The 22,721-nt window shown below is 41.6% G+C and overlaps 2 protein-coding genes across 18 annotated transcripts; both read left to right on the top strand.

Moving 5' to 3' along the window:
- Positions 1–48: 48 nt before the first annotated feature.
- LOC117817046 (UDP-N-acetylglucosamine--peptide N-acetylglucosaminyltransferase 110 kDa subunit) lies at positions 49–17,272 on the top strand. 16 transcript variants are annotated; one of them, XM_034689507.1, is made up of 23 exons: positions 49–413; positions 2,160–2,310; positions 3,333–3,576; positions 4,175–4,243; positions 7,591–7,707; positions 8,591–8,670; positions 9,044–9,239; positions 9,359–9,499; positions 9,619–9,719; positions 9,872–10,025; positions 11,705–11,806; positions 11,906–12,085; positions 12,405–12,563; positions 12,682–12,771; positions 12,862–12,987; positions 13,127–13,297; positions 13,396–13,512; positions 13,773–13,943; positions 14,055–14,096; positions 15,136–15,288; positions 15,400–15,652; positions 15,826–15,949; positions 16,038–17,272. In XM_034689507.1, the coding sequence occupies exons 1-23, from the start codon at positions 377–379 to the stop codon at positions 16,210–16,212; spliced, it is 3,153 nt and encodes a 1,050-aa protein (XP_034545398.1). In that variant the 5' UTR covers positions 49–376; the 3' UTR covers positions 16,213–17,272. The 16 variants fall into 16 exon arrangements, with proteins under 16 accessions (XP_034545398.1, XP_034545396.1, XP_034545395.1 ...); XM_034689505.1 differs by having other exon boundaries at positions 11,906–12,103; XM_034689504.1 differs by having other exon boundaries at positions 2,130–2,310.
- Positions 17,273–18,705: 1,433 nt separating this feature from the next.
- Positions 18,706–22,658, top strand: gcna (germ cell nuclear acidic peptidase). Of its 2 annotated transcripts, none has more exons than XM_034690230.1 (13): positions 18,706–18,840; positions 19,154–19,258; positions 19,388–19,583; positions 19,675–19,747; positions 19,824–19,876; positions 20,018–20,084; positions 20,177–20,247; positions 20,348–20,767; positions 20,861–21,026; positions 21,176–21,320; positions 21,469–21,604; positions 21,726–21,930; positions 22,018–22,658. In XM_034690230.1, the coding sequence occupies exons 2-13, from the start codon at positions 19,169–19,171 to the stop codon at positions 22,247–22,249; spliced, it is 1,854 nt and encodes a 617-aa protein (XP_034546121.1). In that variant the 5' UTR covers positions 18,706–18,840; positions 19,154–19,168; the 3' UTR covers positions 22,250–22,658. The 2 variants fall into 2 exon arrangements, with proteins under 2 accessions (XP_034546121.1, XP_034546120.1); XM_034690229.1 differs by lacking the exon at positions 18,706–18,840 and adding an exon at positions 19,037–19,055.
- Positions 22,659–22,721: the final 63 nt, after the last annotated feature.

Below are 22,721 nucleotides of genomic sequence, written 5' to 3'. Positions count from 1 at the left end.
TGGTGATGTTGGGATCTAGTTTCTCACAAAACGTAGTTCCACCCATTTCGCCATTTTATGTTTCATAGCCGCTTTGTTGTGAGGAGAAAGCAGTCACGGCAGCTGCAGAATTTGTGTAACTTAAAAAAACAGACGCGGTTCTTTGATTAATTATCACCCAGCAATACGCAGACCAATGCAAGTACTGTACTGAACACTATCCGGGGTGCGGAAACGCAGAGATAGGGGTTAGCTACTTAGCCTGCCTGTGAACGTGTTCGGTGGCTGCAGAACGACAAGAGGCGAGTCTCTCATCGTCGCACATTTCTCCCTCTGCAACTGTGATCAACCAGAAGACACATTGACGACCACCGTGCAAGACACCAAGACTGAGGAGATGGCGACCTCAGTGGGAAACGTGGCTGACAGCACAGGTTGGTTACTTTTACGCACGTCAAATGGCAGATATTAGAAACATGTAAAGCTGTGAAGACGACTGTCTTCTATCAATGAGAGAGTGTGGTAGCTTTGAAGCTTGGCGGGGTTGAGCTAAGGGGCTAACATTCAATAAAAGAGAAATCTACTGCACTGGGATTTTAATAAGGAGAAATTTTGCGCTTTATAGAGGAGAGGGAAATTGGAAACATTGAGTCCGATCACGATTATTGTTGTCTCTGTCCAGCTCCAGAAACGTGTAGGTAGCATCATGGTAGCCAATGGTTCCTAACGAATTTCCCTCTTAATATAGTTTGTTAATTAGACAATTTGAGGCAGGTTTGCAGTCATTACTGTAACATTTACAAGTGGACTCGTCACTGGATGTCGATGTTTTAATATTTAGCATCTGTGTTATGTAGCTTATAGCACAAGTTAGCTTAACTAGCCCGAGCGGTATCAAGATGTCGTTGTATCTCGAGTAAGCAAACAAAATGGCTTCCCCTGGCTAAAATGAAATCGCTCTTCATTTTTGATAACTGATATTATTATTATTATTATTATTATTATTAAGGAAATTAATACAAAACCATCCTGCAGTGTTTAGCCTTAAAAATGGCCCTGCTGTCATCTCTATTCGGTGCAGGTGCTCAAGGTTAATGGCGGATTTTTGTTCTGGACGTCTTTATCACCCAGAGCTTCTCATGTTTGGCATTTATTGTTGTTTCAGTTACATTACATTCCACTGTTAATGGTGAATTAGGACTGTGTGGGTCGATGAATGAAAACGATCCATCGTCCATCATGCACATCAGTGTTACCACGTAATGCGCACGGATGGATGAACCTGATCAGGATGTCAGCTCTGGCATTTAGGCTTCATTTCAACTGGGTGTGGACATCACTGTGTACCAGTTAAAATCTCAATAAGCTATTAGTCCTCCTCCACCCTCTGTTCACTGAACAATGTGCATGCCATGTTTGTGCTGTAATGTCGATTACACCCTGAATGAACTGACCTCAGATAACACTGTAGGTTCACCTGGATACTACATAGCTTTCTAAAATATGTTAATACATTACAGGCAATGAATATTATAGAATAAGAGTGTTAGTGGATGATAAGACATGATTGCATACCCAGTTGCACCCTCTGATATCTATAGTGACTACTTAGTCAGGTGTTCACGTGTGATATGACAGATGTTCTGTCAATCTCTTGATTCATCCTTGACATGTGAGTGTTTGGGGTGATGTTAAAAATGTCTGTCTGCTATTGTATTCTCCCCTTCTGTTTGGTTGTTCATCACATCCATTATTTTGTGTCCCAGGTTTGTGTTGCATTTTTCTCCTCTATATGTAGAAATAAAAAAATACACATTAATGTTTTATAAATTGACAAAAAAAATGGATTCTGTCTCAGAATACTCAGCAGGGAACTGCGGTCAGTTTTAAAATGTAACTGGACGTTTTCTGCTCTAATCAAATCAATGCAAATACAACCTCACATTGTATCATTATCACATCTCAGGGCTACCTTTATCAAGCCCATCACTTGTTCTCTGTTCAGTTCAAATCTTAAGACATTATTTGTCATCAACACTATTAGCTTCATCACATTATTTATTTCAGGTTTTCATTTGTCTGTTTTTAAGTTCTTCCATCACCTCTAACATGTTGTTTCCCCCCCTCCTTGGGCTGTGTTGGTGCTCCAGAACCGACAAAACGTATGCTTTCCTTCCAAGGGTTGGCTGAGCTGGCGCACCGGGAGTATCAGTCAGGAGACTTTGAGGCAGCTGAGCGCCACTGCATGCAGCTATGGAGGCAGGAGCCTGATAACACAGGCGTGCTGCTGCTCCTGTCCTCCATCCACTTCCAGTGCCGAAGGCTTGACAGGTGAGGTGTGGGGGGGCTGACAGAGCACACTGAGCTTGTGGTGTGGCGGTGGCAGAGAATAAAGGGTCTTCTTCGACATTCACTGCACACAGCTGCTTTCAGCAGTCAAATTCAACTCCTGCACTGGCTTCTGGGAATCCTGCTGCTCATTCTAATCAAATCTCAGTCTTTCCCTTGAGATTCTAACAGCCTTTTTGTGGTGGTCAAACCCTTGCTTTACAGGTACCATGGTGAAGGACTCAGTTCTTGCTAGTTGCAGGTTTAAGCACACCTTTCTTTTTTCCTGTTCTTTCAATGACCCATGTACCTCAAAGTATTTTGAATGTTGTGTGCATGCTGAATAATTCCGATTTATTATGTGGTAATAGCCAAATTATGACATTTTGGTGTGTGATCCTAGTATGAAGTATGAATACAGAATTACACTGTGTGGCCATCAAAGCCAAAAAATATAAGTCTATTCAGACAGTTTAATCACTCAGGACCGTAGTTTTTCCCCAACATTGTTGGTATAGTACATAACAATGAATTTTGCAAGTTTGGCACTTTTAGTGTGGGAAAATCCCACACTTATAATTAAAATATTTTTTACTATGACCCTGTGTGACGCATGGAAAATGTTTGCATGATTGAGTACAGGACAGATCTTGTGCTTGCTCTCTCCCCTCTGCACACATTTTGTCAGGTGTGGTGTGAATAGGGCAAACATCTGTCTGTCAACAGATCACTGTACCCAAAGTATGCTCACGTACAGCTGTCATTAGTTTGTAAACTCTGAGTAACACAAGTTATGTTTAATTAACCTTTCGGTGTGCACTCAGTGGAGATGTGTTGTCTCCCCCTACATTAAGATTTTGTCCCTGTTTATGCTGACGTGCTCAAGTAATTGCACATGTGACCTGGAACAGGTATCTCCTTTTCATGCTCCTAATGCTGCAGCCTCGCCTTAGTGCATTGAGCCACTAATACCAGCCACTCTTTTCAACAAGCGTAACCATATAACAATCTTTCTTGCCTTACAGGTCTGCTCACTTCAGCACCTTGGCCATCAAACAGAACCCAATGTTGGCTGAGGCCTACTCCAACCTAGGGAATGTATACAAGGAGCGCGGGCAGCTGCAGGAGGCCATCGAGCATTACCGTCACGCTCTGAGGCTGAAGCCAGACTTCATAGATGGATACATCAACTTGGCAGCAGCTCTGGTGGCCGCGGGGGACATGGAGGGAGCAGTGCAGGCTTACGTCTCTGCTTTACAGTATAACCCGGTAAGTGACCTGTGTGTAGTTGAAGTACCTAAAAGCGTAACTTAAAGGAATATTTCAGTTTTTTTGAAGTGGGGTCGTATGAGTTACAGTACACTATTGCTCCTGCTAGCCACAATGCGTGCCGGTGAGCTTTTCCCCTTGCTACGTGCTTGTTGATCCAAACAACTGATCGGTGTGTATCCGTGCTCATACAGTGGAAGAACACCGGTCTGCGAGGTGTGTCTGAAAATAGTGCCAAAAGAAAGGGGGTTTCTGACGGCAAACTGAATAGCTCCAATTTTTTCTACTGGTGCATGCATTTGAACCGTGATGAGTGCCTGGACCATATTCCGCGAAATAGGCGGCCCCGTCCGCAGAGAAAATAGTCTAGCTTGCCTGCTGGTCCTCTGGGAATTTTCTCATTAAAGTGGAATACCTCACCGGCACTCATTGTGGCTAGCAGGAGCAATAGTGTTCTGTAACTCATACGACCCCACATCAAAAAAACTGAAATATCCCTTTAAATTCAGCATGGAAAAATAAGGCAAACAATCCTGGACTGGACACCTTGATCTGCAGTGAATCACTGCATTAAAATAAGGATGTGTTCTTTTTTCAGGACCTTTACTGTGTGCGAAGTGACTTGGGGAACTTGCTCAAAGCTCTTGGGCGTTTGGAAGAGGCTAAGGTACGTAACGCTGGGTTGACACTCGCATAGATGTCTTGTTTGTCGTCTTTTGTGTTATTTGGTTCCCCCCTCTCTATAAATCTTTTTTTAGTCTCCCCCCTCCAGAAAGCCATAGATGGTGTTCTTTTTCCACACTTTTTACATTTTTCAGCCAATTTGAGTCCTTTCCCTTCAGACCCTCTTGGCCAAGTAAAGAGCAGAGACTGGTAGCTTTTACTCATTTTTCAGAGTTCTGCAGGAGTGATCTTTTCACGACCTGCTTACTAAATACCTTTTTAAAGTATTGGACTTGAATTAGCGTTTTGTATTTTTATAAACATTTTTAAATATTACAAACTTTTCAGTTGATTACTTTTTAGACAGCTTCATGTGTTTTGATTTTTTTTTAGCATAGGTCGCTAAACACATTTGTCCCCATCATGTACTCAGTCTTAATCCTATTGTCTTTTTTGCGTCACCTCGACCTTTTTATTAGAGGTCAGCCCCTCCCCCTCCAGGAAGAAAGGCTGGAGCTTTTAATTTGAAGTTTTAAATATGTAAATTTATTTGTGGACCTCGGCCCATGCATTTTCATATAGTTGACTTTGGAGGGAAAATGCTGGCTCGGCCTTTGAAGAATATATGAACTGATGCGACTCTAGTTTATCTTTGCAGTGCAAAAGATAAGATGGTTTCTAACCTAACCAATGCTCCAGTATTATCATTGAGCGCCCAATGACAAACTTTAGGAGTCAGCTCACTGTTGGTACATTAACTACCAATGTGGCTGTTTGAGTGTAACTCTTCCCCTTTCCATTGATTAACGTGTCCATTTTGACGGGGGCTTCCTGGGTTGGGGGAAATCTGGAGATGTGGAGTCGTTCCACTGGTTACAGGCCATCTTATGTTGTGCTTCAGGGGGGGTTAAGGAGTGGGGAGGAGCATCAGGGAGTCACGATCTCCCTGCTCTGTCGCTCCACCCCCCGCGCGCTTGCTAAGGATTGGTGGAGTGCGCGTGCTAAGAGCTGTCTTCCTGACCGTTCAGTTAGTGCCATATACACCTAGACGGGGCTCCTTGTGCACAATCATAATGTTTTGTCTTCTGACAGTTAATTATAACAACTTTACCAGCTGGTTATCTATTCTGATAACCACTGCTGTTGAATAGGGTCTTTTAAAACGGGTGGGTCTAATATAGCTCATTCTTAAGTGCCTTATAATGGTCCAAGTTGCGCCTGGCAGACAGCTCCCAATCTGCATTCCACCGCCTGCGTCAGATGCTGGTTTAGAAAGACAGATGCACGCGCAGCAACAGCGTTGACCTCTTTATTTCAGATCTGTGGAGGCTTCTAGAAACTTCTAGAAAAGAATAATTACACCACAGACTTCTCTCCCTATCTCATTGGCCAGGATTCAAGAAAGCAGGCCAGGATAAAGAAATCAAAGCTTTAAAGATGAAACTGCTCAAAGAAAACAGCAATGATTGATCCGTCTTCCCTTTTATGTAATATCACTCCCAAAGAAATGGGATCAGTTCATTTGGGCAAGATCAAGCCAGTAACTGCCCTCCTGTAGTTTGATATGAAAATTGAATCCAAGTACATCTCTATCCTGACAAACTGAGAAACTGAACCAATCAAAGCCTTTCTTCCCTCCCAGTTGCCCATAGAGCTTGTTTTTGTTTTTCTTTAACTGGAAACATTCATTGCATGAATGAAAACCAAGAATATTTTTTTGTGTTTGATGTGATTTGGAAGAAGCTGTGTTATAATTCCATCATAAGAAAATAATGTATTGTTTGAAAACTTTTACTAACGATCTTGTTTTCTGATTTTGTCTCTTTTGGTTTTTCCACAACTGATATTGTTATTTAGAAGGTTTCAGGTGGGTGACACTATTCCTGCCTAGGTGCCTGGCGGAAAGGAACACTAGGGCAACCTCAATCCTCTCCTCTTCAGCCAGCCAGCTGCGGCCACCACTCTGACAAAGTCCAAAAATATGGTAACGGGTTTGTAACTGCCAACAGAAAAAAAATCACCTCACTTCATGCTTGAGCTCCTCTATCTTGTGGCTTCCTTCTGAAGTCCAACAGAAACAAAGTACCTAAACAAATTACAGTGAGCATTTCTCAAAGTATGCTATACTAATTGCCCAGTTCTATATTAAACAAAAAGAAACTTGGATTTGGAAGCAATAATCATGAAAATCAAGTAAGAACCCTCTAACTCTTACATGTTGTTTATTTTTCCTATTTTGTTTTGTTTTTCCTTCTTTATTTGGAGTTGCAGCGTTCTGATGATGACGCTGCAGATAGCGCGCTGTGAGTCTGCAGTAGCGCATGGGCTGCGCAGCGATTTCTCCGAGCAACCAAAAAGGCGGAAAGCGCAAGCATGCGACACCCACTCCCCTAAATCCCTTTGGCCAGTTGGTTGCTGACCTCTCCCCACTCAGAACCAGCCTCGCATCGAAACGCTCCTTGATCTCAGACACAATTGGCTTCTAAAAAAAAGCTTTCTTCAAACAAACACAGCAAAAACTTCACCATGACTTAATTGGCTGTTCATCCCAAACCCCCCGTCTCAGCAGCACAGTGTTGCAGATGGTTTATATCCATCCATACCCCCCTTCCCTTTGAGATCCTCTGTGGGAGCTGAGTGTATGCCAGTCTGGTGTTGCAGTTGTTCTGCCAGGGGTTGTTGGTCTGCAGCTGTCTCATTTGGCCAATCAGCGGGCGCAGCAGCGAAATTAATGATCTTTGCCAGGAGCAAGGTCACGCAAGCGGCATTATCGTGCATTGTTGAGGGGGTGGCAGCAGACACCCACCTCGCGCTGGCGTTTGTTGCGCACGCATTACAGGGACCGCCACTTGCACGAACTGTCAAGCATCCTAGGTTGTGAGACAATATGCCCACCTAAAATGTAGCATTCATGCTCATGCTTGCATTTATTCATAATTGTTAGTATCATATATTCTTCTGGGATTGTGTCTAAAAGGGTTTGAGTTTGGCAGCAGTGTGTGCTGTATGTGGAGACCACTTCACTTTGAACATGTGGTCATAACTGAAGGATGAGGGCGTTCGTGTTTGTGCTGGTTGGATCTGCGCAGCGTAGGAAAAAGCAATGCAGCTTAGCGCGGCAGACTTGAGCGCACATAAGCCCATACTGTAGACTCACTTTTTGCCTTGACGGAGAATAGTTACTAATTTTGCTCTCTCTGCCCTTTTTGTTTTTTCTTACTTTTATTCTCAATCTTCTATTTGTTTTTATTTTACAATCCCCCCCCACCCCCCCCCCCTCTACACACTATACCTCTCCTGCTCTACCTCTTCTCCTCTTTCCTGTGGTTTTTCATTATGAACCCACTAAAGGCTTGTTACCTGAAAGCCATTGAGACTCAACCCAACTTTGCAGTCGCTTGGAGCAACCTGGGCTGTGTGTTTAACGCTCAGGGAGAGATCTGGTTGGCAATACACCATTTTGAAAAGGTCAGTTTCTTATTTCTTGCTTTTCATTTTTCAATCCTTCTTAGCTTGGCCACATGCTAGACAATTTAGGGCCTGATTTGACCCCCCAGTGATGGCTTGACTTAAGGCTGGTCTTCACTGATTGTTTGTGCACATAATGAAATATGTGGTGTCAATATGACTACTTTACTGTTTTACTATTTTATGACTGAGTCTGAGTTGCCCTCTGTTTTTTTTTTCTTTTGAAGTCAAGTTGTTTGGTCATTCAAGTTTCTATGAGATCTTGTATCTGTGGCCACAGTATAAAAATGACCACAGACATTAACCCTAGAACACTATCACTGGGTGATTTTCACCAGAGCTAACACATTTACATGATTTTCATTATGTTGTTTGACTGAGTGTCATGGGTCCCTGGGTAGCTTCAGCATCGTCTTTGACGTGTTTCAAGGCGTGGGTGTTTCCCTTGTGTGTCAAGGAGACTGTGCCTTCACCAGGGAAGTCTCAAATGTCTCATTTTTTTTCATTTTGTTAGACATGGCCCAGTTTAAAATTAAAGAACACTACTCTAATATGTCATGTATTGTCATATTTTACTTTTTATTGGGTATATTATATCGGGTAAAAAAACACTCTGCGTTACTGATGGTGTTACTAATTTTAGCGTTAGTGTTCTAGGGTTAAGTGTGTAGTCTGGGGCTTATGGACCCATCTACTATGTGTGTGTTCAGAGGATTGTAATGTTAGATATGGGTCTGAACTGTCCCATGTGTGTGGCTCCCGCGGTTTTAAAATCAGTTAAGATCTAAAAGTTGTTTTCCAATGTATACCCAGCCTAAGTTCTGTCTGTCCCCCTTGGGTTGTCCCATTTTCTAAACTTGTCGTCTTTTTTTTTCCTTTCAAGGCAGTGACTCTGGACCCAAATTTCCTTGATGCATACATCAATTTAGGAAACGTTTTGAAGGAAGCTCGTATCTTTGACAGGTGAGTCCAGCTCCTGACAGCTGATGCTATAATTCCTCCTTTCATAGAGTTATGTAGAATCTTTTGTCTTTGAAAGCACCACCCTACCACACCTACAGTGGAATCTATTACGAGTCGTTTGTCAACATCATCATTTCCTTGTCTACGTGGATCTTGTTGTGTTATAGCATTACATTATTTGACAGAGCACATTTGCTTCACCCACAGAGAATCCAGTATGATCAGGCCTGAGGAGTAACTATTAAAACTGATTTTATTATTTATGAAGTGGTGAATTTTTGGGCATAAAAATATATGATTCTCCCATGACACTACATTAACTAAGAACTGATCTGGAGAATAACTTGATTTTACTTCTTATGTGTGATTTCAGAGCTGTGGCTGGATACTTGAGAGCTCTCAGTCTAAGCCCCAACCATGCAGTTGTCCATGGAAACCTGGCCTGCGTCTACTATGAACAAGGCCTCATTGACCTGGCAATTGACACCTACCGCCGGGCTATTGAATTGCAGCCCCATTTCCCTGATGCTTACTGCAATTTGGCAAATGCCCTCAAGGAGAAAGGCAATGTAAGACAATAATGAATGCATGTTCTCTGTCTGGACAATCTAAAATAACAAAGCTTGGATAATTTTCCTACAACTTAAAAAGCTTACATTGTTGCTTTTGAAATCCTTCTCTTTCCCAGGTATCTGAAGCAGAAGAGTGCTACAACACAGCCTTGCGCTTGTGTCCAACTCATGCAGACTCCCTTAACAACTTGGCCAACATCAAGCGGGAGCAGGGCAACATTGAGGAGGCAGTTCAGCTCTACAGGAAAGCCCTGGAGGTGAGTTATATGTTTTTCTTCTGTGTGATGGGTATTTTTAACCACATGACAATTGTTCTGAATATAAGCATGGTGTTCTTGTATTGTTCCTCTTTGTAAGCCCTTTTATTTTTCATCAGGTGTTCCCTGAGTTTGCAGCAGCTCACTCAAACCTGGCCAGTGTCCTGCAGCAGCAAGGCAAACTCGCGGAGGCCCTCATGCACTACAAGGAGGCTATCAGGTTTGTGCAATTGAAACCAAGAACATTAATACACCTCATAATATCATATTGCTACATTAAGTTCCCCAGCAGTTTCTTCTGTTCAAAAACAATCTCAATGTGGAAAATGACACTAGTGAGAATCTCCATTTGTTTTCCCCTTTTTTGTTTAGAATCAGCCCCACATTTGCAGATGCGTACTCCAACATGGGAAACACACTGAAGGAAATGCAAGATGTACAGGGAGCTCTCCAGTGCTACACCCGTGCCATCCAAATCAACCCTGCCTTTGCAGATGCTCATAGCAATTTGGCCTCAATCCACAAGGTAAGACTTAGTCTTGAATGTAACTTGGGTAATAATTCTTTATTTGTTGCTGTCACAAAGGCTACGCTTTTATGGAGAACCATGTCAGATTACATCACACGTAATTTCTTGGAGCTTTGGATGCTCCAGTATACATGGGACTAGGATTTTCTTACCTGACTGCAGAAAATGAATAACTACTATGTCATGACTAGGGAAGAAAATTTCAAGTATTTTCTGTGATCGATCTTAGGAAATGTTAACGATCAATTATCGATTAATCATTAAAACAAAAGTAAACGTTTTCCATGTCAAAAACAATGCCATATGCGTTTTTCCCCTGAATCAAATTTTCCTTCACGACAAAATGTTTATAACTGACAGTATTGAATAGCTATGGATAGGGATGGGTACCTTTCACATTTGAACCGATACGGTACCGATACCCGGTACCTGGGAATCGGTACTGGTACTCAAAGGTACTAATTTTCGGTACTTTTCTGTGTTTATGTGGTAATAAATATGAATTTGTTTAATAAATGTTTAAATTGAACATATTTATTTAATTTAACATGAAATGAACAGAAACAGGATTATAAAGGTGATTAGATACATGAGCTGACATGTGCTTGTGGCGTCTAATTGCTCTTTCGGGAGTTTATCAATTAACACACGTGAATGCCTGCGGATGGGAAAAAGTCAGTTCTCAGCCTCTTTATAACAACAGGACACACAACTTACTTGCTGGGCATTCACGCACACAGGAACGGTTATAAACAGGGCAGGTAGTCGGAGTGAGAAAGTCCATCTCAACTTAATCCTCCTGCAGCTCTGCCTCGCGGTGAGTGCGCACGCCCGTCAGCTGCAGGCTCCGTTTGGTGCACTCCCGCACACATGCAGAGAGCAGAGACGTCCACCCGATCAGTCTCAAACTTTATTACAGGGTGAAAGTATGGAAAAACATCTTCTCTTCCACTCCCTCACAGTCACAAGGATGCGTTTAGGTACCGAAACATGGTACTGTTTGATTTTACGTGAATCGGTACTCGTTAGTACCAAATTCAGTATCCATCCCTAGCCACGGATCATTCTGAGGTGTTCAAAATGTTAAACACGCTGGATATCAACATGTGGAGCAGGCTCATAATCTCCGTGGACATACGGCCATCAAAGTGAAGGTTCAGACTTCAACAAGGGAACTGAACAGAAACATATTTTAGACTCAAAGTGTCCATTTTTCTGTCTACTTGTTCTTATTGAGAAAAATAAGCATGTGAACGTGGTCAGCTGTCAGCCGGGAGAGCAACCAGGTCATGATCAGTCCAGGGGCGGAGAAAAAAAGTGCTCGTGGAGACCGGTCACTCAGCCGCGGCTCTCAGCTGAGCGTCTCCGCTGTGTGCAACACCTTTAGTCAGCTGATTCACATGGAAACATGCTTTAAACGTGAAACACCTCCCTGATAGCTGAATGTAATATGAGACCACATGATGTTTGTTCCATGTGATAGAAAATCGAAACAAAAAAATATGTTCGAGTACATTATTAACAATGAATTCATTTATACTTGATTAATTGTTGACATCCCTAGTCATGACCTCTTTTGCATGTGCAGATTACATGCTTTTGGGGTGTTCTTTTTATTTAAATCTGCAGTTGCTTATATTTTGATTGTGATCTGTATTGTTTCTCTTGACTCTCAGGATTCTGGAAACATCCCAGAGGCGATTGCATCTTACCGCACAGCCTTGAAACTCAAGCCGGACTTCCCTGATGCTTACTGCAACCTGGCACATTGCCTCCAGGTTGTTATATACTTATATCTAATATCTATAATAGTGGTTAATGCTTCATCAGTTTTTACAGCTGTTGAATAAGAAGTATAACACCTATCTCTCTTTCAGATTGTTTGCGACTGGACAGATTATGACGAGCGCATGAAGAAGCTTGTGAGCATTGTGGCCGACCAGCTGGATAAGAACCGCTTGCCTTCAGTGCACCCGCACCACAGCATGCTGTACCCTCTCTCTCATGGTTTCCGCAAGGCCATTGCCGAACGCCATGGAAACCTTTGCCTGGACAAGGTACACGCAATGATCAAAGCAAGTAACCTTTAATTATTTTTTTGGGGGGTGGAAGGTGGCTGGTGATGGCAGTGGCTCTCTGCAGGGATATGGGGAAGGTAAGGGATGGGCAAGATACTGGGTAATTTTTACTTTAAAGAAGAGAGGTTGAAGCAGGTGGTGAATGGGCTGATTGCAGGGATTGAGGGTGTGGTGTAAAGTATACAGAATTTAGATTAATCCATGGTGGTTTAACAAGTCAGTATTGCTAGAGTTTGTGTAACAAGAATTGCCTCGCATGCTGTAGTTGTTTTCTGACAATAAACTGCTTTTTCAACAGATTAATGCACTGCACAAACCTGCTTTTGAGCATCCAAAGGATCTGAAAGCCAGCAGTGGGCGTCTGCGTGTTGGCTACGTCAGCTCTGACTTTGGCAACCATCCTACTTCTCACCTGATGCAGTCTATTCCTGGAATGCACAATCCAGAGAAATTTGAGGCAGGCCAAGTTTATTAAAAACATTATTGTACAGTTTCTTTGTTCTTCATTACAATGTGAGATCAGTCATTTATAGTGTGTCAATACAACACACTAAGTGTTTTCTTTCATTTCTCAGGTGTTCTGCTATGCACTCAGCCCTGATGATAGCACCAACTTCCGTGTGAAGGTGGTAGCTGAGGCTCATCATTTCACAGACCTGTCACAGGTAAATGTTATGCGCTACACTATCTGTTTATTAGACTCATTTGAGCTCAACAAAGTATTTTACTGAGACTTTTACCTCTCTCTCTTTAAGATTCCTTGCAATGGTAAGGCAGCTGATCGTATTCACCAGGATGGAGTCCACATCCTGGTCAACATGAACGGATACACTAAGGGAGCTAGGAATGAGCTGTTTGCCCTCCGTCCTGCCCCCATTCAGGTGAGGGTGCAATTTAAGTTTAAGTTACATGTCACCTGTGCACAAAGTTTCTGCCTTTATAGTAACTAAAATGATCTCTTTTCATGATGGTGTACAAGCAATGAAGAATGCATAGTTATTGTTTCTCCCTGGTCAACAGGCCATGTGGCTGGGTTACCCTGGAACCAGCGGGGCTCCCTTCATGGACTACATTGTCTCTGACAAAGAGACGTCGCCCCTGGAAGTAGCTGAGCAGTATTCTGAGAAACTGGCTTACATGCCACACACTTTCTTCATTGGAGACCATGCCAACATGTTCCCTCACCTCAAGGTTTGTTAATCCTCCCACTGCTGCCTCTTGTTTAGAATAAATAAAAACAGTTCTGTTGTATCAGCCTGTTACTAACGGTTATCTCTCTTGAACCCCAGAAAAAAGCAGTGATTGATTTCAAGTCTAATGGACACATCTTTGACAACCGCATTGTTCTCAATGGTATTGATCTGAAGGCCTTCTTGGACAGTCTGCCGGATGTGAAAGTGATAAAGGTGAGTTAAGAGAATAAGTTGACCCTTCTACAACAGCTCTGTTTTTCTTTCATTGACAGATTTAACACGTTGACCGTGAGTAAGAATAATGGAACTTCACTGTATTTTCTTGGATTACGTTGAAGAGATTATCCTGGTTACTATCCGCTAGTTTTGATAGATTGATTTGTGGTAAAAGCATTGAAATATATAATTTATGGACGACATGGTCAGAATTAATTTGTTGAATAACTAAAGTTAAAACTGATCTCTCTGAGCAGATGAAGTGCGACAACAACCAAGATGCTGCTGGGGACACTAATGGAGCTCTGTCCATGCCTGTGATTCCGATGAACACAGCAGCTGAAGCAATCATCAACATGATCAACCAAGGCCAGATCCAGGTCACGATCAATGGATTCACTGTCAGCAATGGCCTCGCCACAACCCAGGTATGTACTGCTTCCTGTTCATGCAAGTCTAGAGGCTATATCATCAATGTAGGACATCTACAAATGAAGAGAGAGGGACTGAGTTATTGAGTTTGACGTACTGCTTTTCAGATCACAGATGTGGTTGTAGTCTCTGAGGCTCTATCTCTTCAGGTATGAGGTTTTTGGTACAAGTTAGGAAGCACATAGCTGTTGGTGGGGGTAATGGTAGCACTGTGGATTGACTTTAAGAAAGTTACAGTATCACTAAGTCTATCTTCACACTGCAGGCAAAAGTGGCCCAAATCCGATTTTAAGGGGGGTCAAGTGACCAGGTCAGACTTTTTAGAGGAAGTGTGAACACTCAAATCTGGCCCAAATCAGATTTTTTCAAATCAGATTTAGACCACTTCCATATGTGGTCCTGAATCAGATACAGATCTGATTTTTTTCAATGCGACCTCAGTGTGAACGACCAAGGCGGATTTAATGCACATTTGATACCGTCACGTCACTTTATAGCGACACACATCACAATTCTGCGTGGCAGTAGCCTTGCAAAAATGGAGGATAGCAACGAGGGAGCGCCTCAATTGAGCGTCCTTCCGAAGGAGTCTTGGGGAGAGCCGCTGACAGATGTAATTGAAAGTTGCCCTTGACATCCGGAAGTTTTGAGTAAACTCTGTCTCTGTGAAACTATTAACGTCGCAGACCCCACCACTCCTGACTCCGGACACTGTCTCTGTCCGCATCCACACAGACCTTTCAATCGTATTTGCGGCCACAGCTCTGCAAAAAGCCCAAACAAGCAATTTGGCTCTTTTTCTTTATACTTGACCTCAACCGCATCTGGTCATTCATTCTCCGGCTCCCACTGCACAAGAACTTTGTAACAAAGGCGAAAATGCTGATATCCTCCATGTTTACGTTTGTGAAACAGCTGCATGTGACGTCATGGTTACTGTTCTTTTGCGCATGCGGGGCAGTTCGGAGCCGCAAACAGTTCACACTGGAATCGGATACAGGTCACATTATAGATGGTAATGTGAACAGGCAAACAAATAAAATTGGATCATAAAGCCTTGCAGTGTGAACATAGCCTAATAGGCTCAGCACCATCTAGTGGTTAAAACAGTCAGAACCCTTCCCACCACAGAGCTGAAGTGCGGAGACAGCTGTGTTTCTAAACACCACTTTTTGTCCTCCACGTTAGATCAACAACAAAGCTGCCACTGGAGAGGAGGTTCCACGCACAATCGTGGTGACAACACGGTCCCAGTATGGTCTCCCAGAGGACTCCATTGTCTACTGCAACTTTAACCAGCTCTACAAGATTGACCCCCCCACTCTTCAGATGTGGGTTAATGTAAGTGAATTTGATTGGTTACACAACTGCTTTGAGTTTATCCTCTACAACTCTCCTCTAAAAAGTTTCCTTCCCTTGTAACTCACTTTCAAACATCTGTGCTTCCTGCAGATCCTGAAGCGTGTGCCCAACAGTGTGCTGTGGCTTCTTCGTTTTCCTGCTGTGGGTGAGCCCAACATCCAGCAGTATGCTCAGAACATGGGTCTGCCTGGCTCTCGCATCATCTTCTCTCCCGTGGCCCCAAAAGAGGAGCACGTCAGAAGGGGCCAGCTGGCTGATGTATGCCTAGACACTCCTTTATGCAACGGTCACACCACAGGCATGGACGTCCTCTGGGCTGGGACGCCCATGGTCACCATGCCAGGTAGGAACACCAGGGGACAGAGTTTAAGTCTTCTATTACCAGTTGAATAAAAATGATCTTCAGTTATCTTAACAGTAAATTACTTATAAAGAAATACATGACACAATAGGAAGCACCAGTGGAATGAGTATTACATGAAGGCTGCTTTTTAATGTGGAAATATCTTGATACAGGTGAGACCCTTGCTTCCCGTGTGGCCGCCTCGCAACTACGCTGTCTGGGCTGCCCTGAACTCATAGCCCTGAGTCGCCAGGACTACGAGGACATTGCAGTCAAACTGGGTTCTGACATGGAATAGTGAGTCATTCTATCAGGGTTTTTTTTTTTTTTACATTGAAAATTCATGTGGACTCGGAAGTCTGACCATTTTGTTTTTCTCCTTCAGCCTGAAGATGATGAGGGCCCGTGTTTGGAAGCAACGGATCTGCAGCCCTCTTTTCAACACCAAGCAGTACACGATAGACCTGGAGAGGCTCTATCTGCAGATGTGGGAGCACCACAGCAATGGCAACAAGCCAGAAATCCTGATCAATGCAGTAGAAGCAAGTGAAAATTCCTGAACTGGAAGTACGCAGAGTGATTTTTACTACCACCCAAACCATGTCCAGCCATCCTCATCCCTTTTGTTTTAAAACATTTTCTGCACCATATTCTGGAATGGTCTGTTTTCTCAGCAGCCCCTTTCCCTGAATGATGGCCTCCACCTCTCATTTAATGGAACTCTTTATTTGTGAAAGAGCCAAAAGATGTCCACACCTCCCCCCCTGAACACATCCACCATTGCATCACACACCTGCATTTTTGAGCCAGGTACAGCCTGAGTCTGTCAGGCAGCTCATCTGAGACTCTATCCCTAAGAAACAGTATATTTGGTGAGCATGAGAGGAATGTGAATACCCTGCTTACCTCTTCACTTCTTGATCCGTGGATTTCTTTTTTTCTCGTCAGTGTGCATACAAGACTTGTTACAGCTTGTGGAGAGAACGCCCCGCCATCATTACTTGTTGATCTATTTATAAATGGATTAAGAGTGTTGTGTTTTAAAAGGACAATGTTGCACCATGAAAATTGTAACTGACTTCAGTTTCATCAGCTTTAACATGCTATTGTAAAACATAGGTTGCAACTGCTCTTTAGTTTGTCTTAAAATGTTATTAAATTACTCCAGTGAATAGATGTGCAAGTTTTGAGGAATATGGTCTAGATGATGTCTCCCCTTCACGAAATGCCAACTTTTTTTGGATTTGTTTTGCTAAACAAGGAATCTGTTCAGTAGCTGTCGTCCCGTTTGATGTCACACTAAGCTTGTAAACATTCTTGGACAGAGCTGGACAGTAGCTTCAATTAATTGTAAAAAGGCCTAAATCTCAGTTTTGGCCCTTTAAATTTCAGAGCTGCACACAAAAATTGATCTTGTTTTTTAAATCACTTAAACCAGGATCGGTCTAGGTAAGTATTTTCTATGCGTTTTTCTTTTTGTATTGTCCATTTACTGTATGCTGTCAACAATGCCACAAGGCTCCAGATATTATGAAAAATAAAGAGATGGCAAAACTCTGTACTGTCTGCTGCACTCACTTGGTTTTATCATTGGTGACATCAATAAAGATTTAACACAAACAGCCAGTTTCTGTTTTGATTTTTTTTTAAGCTCTGGATTTCAATGATGGATAGCAAACAATTAAAACAGATTTGCCTTGATGTTTTTGTGTTCACTGTCTGGAGCACTGAAGATGGTATGGTGTGTGCTCATAACAGCCACAGTAGTAAGTAATAATGTTACTTTTACTTAACTCACTCTTAAACTAATTATGAATCCCATGACTGTGACAAGGTGGAATATTGTTCAAATATGACGAAAATCACACATTCACAAATAGATTAATTCAGTGCATTTAAGCATAGAGGACTCTCTTCTCATCGGAGAGATTGATCTTGATTCATTGCAGAATTTCTTTGTAGTGTTGTATTTATAAGCACATCTAATAAGTATTGAATGATATCAACAGTATTCACAAATAGAAATTTGTAAGATTGAGTCGTACCTGAAAGCGCAATACACATATACATAATGGGTGCGTTCAGAAGGAGCATCATGCATAAACAATCATTAATGACACAGAAAAAATACAGCTTCAGTTGGTAATTTAAGGTAAATAAGAAAATCATACATTAGTAGAAAATAAATAATAAAATAAGTTGAGAAAGGAGAGGGAATCATTTTATAATTCAGTGAGGAATTATTTAAGGGAGTCCTATATTTTAAGTGCTCTTGGTCCTTTCATTATTTTCAATGATTTTAGGTACATTTGGAATTCATTTAGAAAAACAACAAATTTGGGGGGAGATTTGATAGTCCTGTTTTTATGAATAAAGTATTTTGAGAGGCATAGAATTATGTTACAGCAGATTTCATCACTTTTATTTTTTAATATCAAACTGAAAGTTATGACATTTATTGAAAAGGAAATTGGAATGGATTTTTTTTTACGCTGAACCATTCATGGATATCAGTCCAGAAGGTTTTCAGAATTTGGCATGAGAAGAAAACATGGTTTGTCGACTCAACTTCATTTTCACAAAGGTGGCATAAATTGTCTTCAAATTTAAAGCGTGCATACTTAGATTTATTTTTAACATTTAGATTTATTTTTAACATTTAGATTTATATTTAACATTTAGATTTAGATTTAAAATGTATATTTATATCTACCATTCAGATTTAGATTTAGCATTTAACAGTGATTTTAACTTAATATATTTTTCACAACAAATTTAATGTGAAGAAGATCACAAATATTCCTCTAAATGTGATAATGAAAGTGACTTAAAAATTCACTCTACATTTTTATGAGCTTTTGAAGCTAAATGTAGAGAAATGTTGCTGTTATTTACGGTGTGCACAACTTTACAAAGGGCGCCCCATAGCGCACGGAGTAATTGTTTAGAAGGATAAATATTGTTCATAAGTTTAGAATACATTTAGATATACATCTGACGGATTCGGTTCGATTAAGTTCGATTCGGCACTTTCCGGAGCGTGTAGCGTCATCAACTCGCGTCACTTCCTGATTGGTCACATGTCCAGTTACAACTTCCGGAATCAAAAGCGTACAACATTTGAATTTCCCTTCGTCTAGCTACCTTCGCCACCTGATGTGGATTTGGATTTGGCAATCAAAATTCAAGTAAATAATTATTTCAAGGAGGCATTGTCATACATTATGGAAGGATGGCGTAATTTTAACTACACTATAACATTTTCGAAACATAATGTTTACCATAGCTAGCGTGTTGCTAGCTGCGACGTGTGTACAAACAATAAACGTAGATTGTGTGGCTCTCGTGAAATAAGTTTTTAGAAGTGCAACTTATTCTAACCATTTTCCTGCTCTACTTTATGGTCGTTATTGTTAACTTACTTTGTTGTTACAAGTATCATGTTATTGCTCGACTTTAAATGTTAAAAACCTGCCATGTTGGTTTATGCACGATTTGCAGAGAGCAGAGGGAAACATGAATGATGATACCTGCAAGCTCTTCCAAAGAGTCGCTAAAAAGATGGGATGGGCTGCTGATGGAGGTTTGGACACGGCAGAACAAAAGGTTTGGTTCACACTTCCGCAGTAACACTAACACTTTATCAATTTATACAATGTAATCAGCTCCTCCATTTATTTGATACGGATGTGATAAAAGTTCTAATGTCAATCGATCTCTCTGCGATTTGTCTAGCTGATGACATCAATTGGCAAGAATCGCCACTCTGCCACAAGTAGTTATCCGCCTGTGGATCCATCAGTTTCTCCTGTCAAGTTTGCCCTCTCTGACAGTGAAGATAATTCAGACAAAGAGAACCAGCGCTCCATGGGAAACAATTACAGAACCAAGTCTTTGATTGAGTCCAGTGATGATGATGACTTTGACCAGTGTGAGTGATTTTAAAGTGCATAAAGGATTCTTATTATGATATGACTGCAAAATCTGATAATTATTTGGTTCCATCCTTTTATCCTCTATAGTTCTTGTTGGAAGGGCAACGCCAAAAGCTCAAAAAAGCATACAGAAACCATGTAGTGCTGTAAAGAAAGAAAGGTATGCAAGACAAAGTTATTTTTGTTTGAGGTTTTGATTTGAGTTCTAATTTGTGTCATGAATGTTTATCTAACAGTTCAAATATTCATGTGGTGAGCTCAGATGATGATGATGGCAGCTTCGAGACATGTAAGTCGCCTTTTTCTGCTTGGTCTGTATCTGTAATCATTAACAATAAGTGAGTCTCAATTTCATTGGATTAAGAGTAACAGACTTTTTACATAATAGGCAAGATTTAACCCTCGTTTATTTTTACTTTGCATTCTAAAGTTCTGCATCGAGTGAAAACTCCTATTGCAAAGCCTAAGAAGATATCAGAAAGTGGGAGTGAAGATAGGTGAGTCTTTATTTTTTCTCTCCAAACATGTTTTAGCTCTCTAATAATGAAAGTTTTAAATATATAAATATACACTCTGTTTATTATTTAAGCCTGAAAAACTTCATAGTGGAGGATTTGTCATCAGATGAAGACTTTATTGAGCCCAAATTATCTTTCAAAGGTCAGTTGGGACTTCTTTATGATTACCTAATTGTATTTAAAGTTGTAAAAAATGAACCTATAACAGTTTGTGGTGATGTTTTGTGTTCACTACTTTGCAGTGCCTAAGAAGAGCAATACTCATACAGCTCAGCATCTCCTGAGGAGGCCTCTGTCTCAGTGCGACTCCCCAGTCTTTGTTAGTGACAGTGATGAGGATGATGACAATATTGTGGTTAAGAGCACATGGAGGACTCGTCACTCTAAACCAAAGCTCCCACAAAAAGCTACAAAGAGTGATGCTCTGCTGTGTGATGGAGAGGACAGTTTGCCATCACGGACTCTGCCATCCATCCCTTCCCCTTTTACACTTCCCTCTCACAGAACTATCACATCACTGGCCTCCCCGAAACGCACACTTTCAGCCCCCTCTAAGCTGGAAGAGTCGGAAAGTTCAGAGGAAGAGTTCACATCTTTGCTTGAGAGACTGAAAAGGAAAACCAAGCTCACTGGCACGCCGTTCTCACCCAGGAGCACCAGTGGTAAGAATTGTTTTCAGTTTGTCGCGTTATAACAAAGTGTAGATTTTGTTTTCTTAGAGGTATAATTATTTTTTTTGTTTCCTTTGAATTTAGAATGCAATAAGGAGCTTCCTGTGTCACATCCTCCAGTAAAGGGGCTCACAATACCAGCCTCTAAACCCTTCGGAGAATCACCTTGGCAAATGAAGACACCAGGAAAACCCACCATCTCAAAGCCCCCTCTAAGTCAGACAGAGCCCAGAGCTGGCCCAACCAGCAGGTACATGAAAACCACTTAATGTTGAAACTTTAAAAAATAATTATTTATTTAGTCATTTGCATACAACAGCTTTCATTAGTCACTTGCTTTTTGCCATTTCATACACAGATATTTGTCTCCTCTCATTTGCCCTCTTCTTCTCCATCCAGGGTAGCATTATGTAAGACCCCAGGGTGCTTTTTGCAATCTTTGTCAAACCCTGGGGCCAACTATGGCCGGAATTTTAAGCAAAACAAAGAAGAACTCACCAGCAAACTTTTCAAGCTGTACAACTCCAGTGTGTTTGACAATAAGGTGAAGAACAAGCTTTCTTTCGTTCTACATTCATATTTTTGGGGAAATCATGCAATCTGTCAAATCTGCCATTTGCTTGTGAATTTATAGATACTTGAAATTGCCTTGTTAACATGTGTGTCTTCTCTTTCCCCTTCATGACATTTAGCTCCCCACCAATATGTCAGTTACCTGGAATAAGAAGATGCGTAAAACAGCTGGTTACTGTGTCACAGGGCAGGAGAGAGATGGAGGGAGCCGCTATGCCCGCATTGAATTATCAGTGAAAGTCTGTGATTCTGCAGGTAATTCTTCTCAGCTAGTAGTCGATTTCATTTTATGTCATTGTAAATACAGAATGTTGTGTGAAAATGCAATCTCTGTCAAGATTTGTTAGAAACTTGTCTTCACATTCTGCTCACAAAGATCGTCTCAGGGACACACTGGTTCATGAGATGTGTCACGCTGCCACCTGGCTGATCAACGGTGTAAGAGATGGGCATGGAAACTTCTGGAAGCTGTATGCACGCAAGTCCACAGTGGCGCATCCTGAGCTGCCCATGGTCACTCGCTGCCACAGTTATGAAATCAAATACAAATTCCAGTACCAGTGCACCCGCTGCAAGAACTCGTACGTAACTGACCTCAGATTTCAATCAAAACTATTAACCACATGTTGTTATTTAATCACATTGAATCAATGGACTTTTCTCCACAGGATCGGGCGACATTCTAAGTCCTTGGATACACAGAGGTTCGTGTGTGCTCTCTGCACAGGACAGCTTGTTTTACTAACGCCTTCCAAGCCTCGTGCTCCCACGCCCTTTGCCAACTTTGTCAAAGAGAATTACGGGACTGTGCGTCAGGAACTAGCCGGACAAAGCCACGCAGAAGTGATGCGGAAGCTAAGTGCTGACTTTGCCTCCAAGACTAAACTCAGTCAGAGCTGAGATCAAAGAAAACCTGATTCTCAAAATACATCAATTAACAAGTCTGACATTAGTGAGCTGCTGTGATTGTTTATATTCATTCTGTTTTAGTCTTCTGTATTTGTCAGTATGTGATTATAGACTGGGTTTGCAGCTACTGGAAAATCTGAGCCCCAACAGCCAATTCAGGTTCATAAGTGTGTCAGTTTACTTTTTAGTGTTTGCAGCACAGGCAGTGGAGAGGGATGAGATTTGTACCACGTTATTCCCAGTATATTTAATGCTTGAAATACATTTCAAAGGGAATCCACATTGTGGTAAGGAAAATGTATGATAGCATCTGCCTGTTTTTATTTATGTATTTGTCTTGTTTTGTTATGTTTTTGTTACGATCCTTATAAATAAAACTTAAATGAATCGCGGTACCTGATAACTGATCTGCTAAAAACGACTCAACTTGACTAACCTCTCTCCTGATGTGTTGCTTACCACT

The sequence above is a fragment of the Notolabrus celidotus genome, chromosome 8, assembly GCF_009762535.1.
Source record: "Notolabrus celidotus isolate fNotCel1 chromosome 8, fNotCel1.pri, whole genome shotgun sequence".
In the NCBI taxonomy this organism is placed as follows: domain Eukaryota; kingdom Metazoa; phylum Chordata; class Actinopteri; order Labriformes; family Labridae; genus Notolabrus; species Notolabrus celidotus.
Note: the sequence above shows the minus strand (reverse complement) of the source record. Positions and strands in the feature narration are given on the sequence as shown.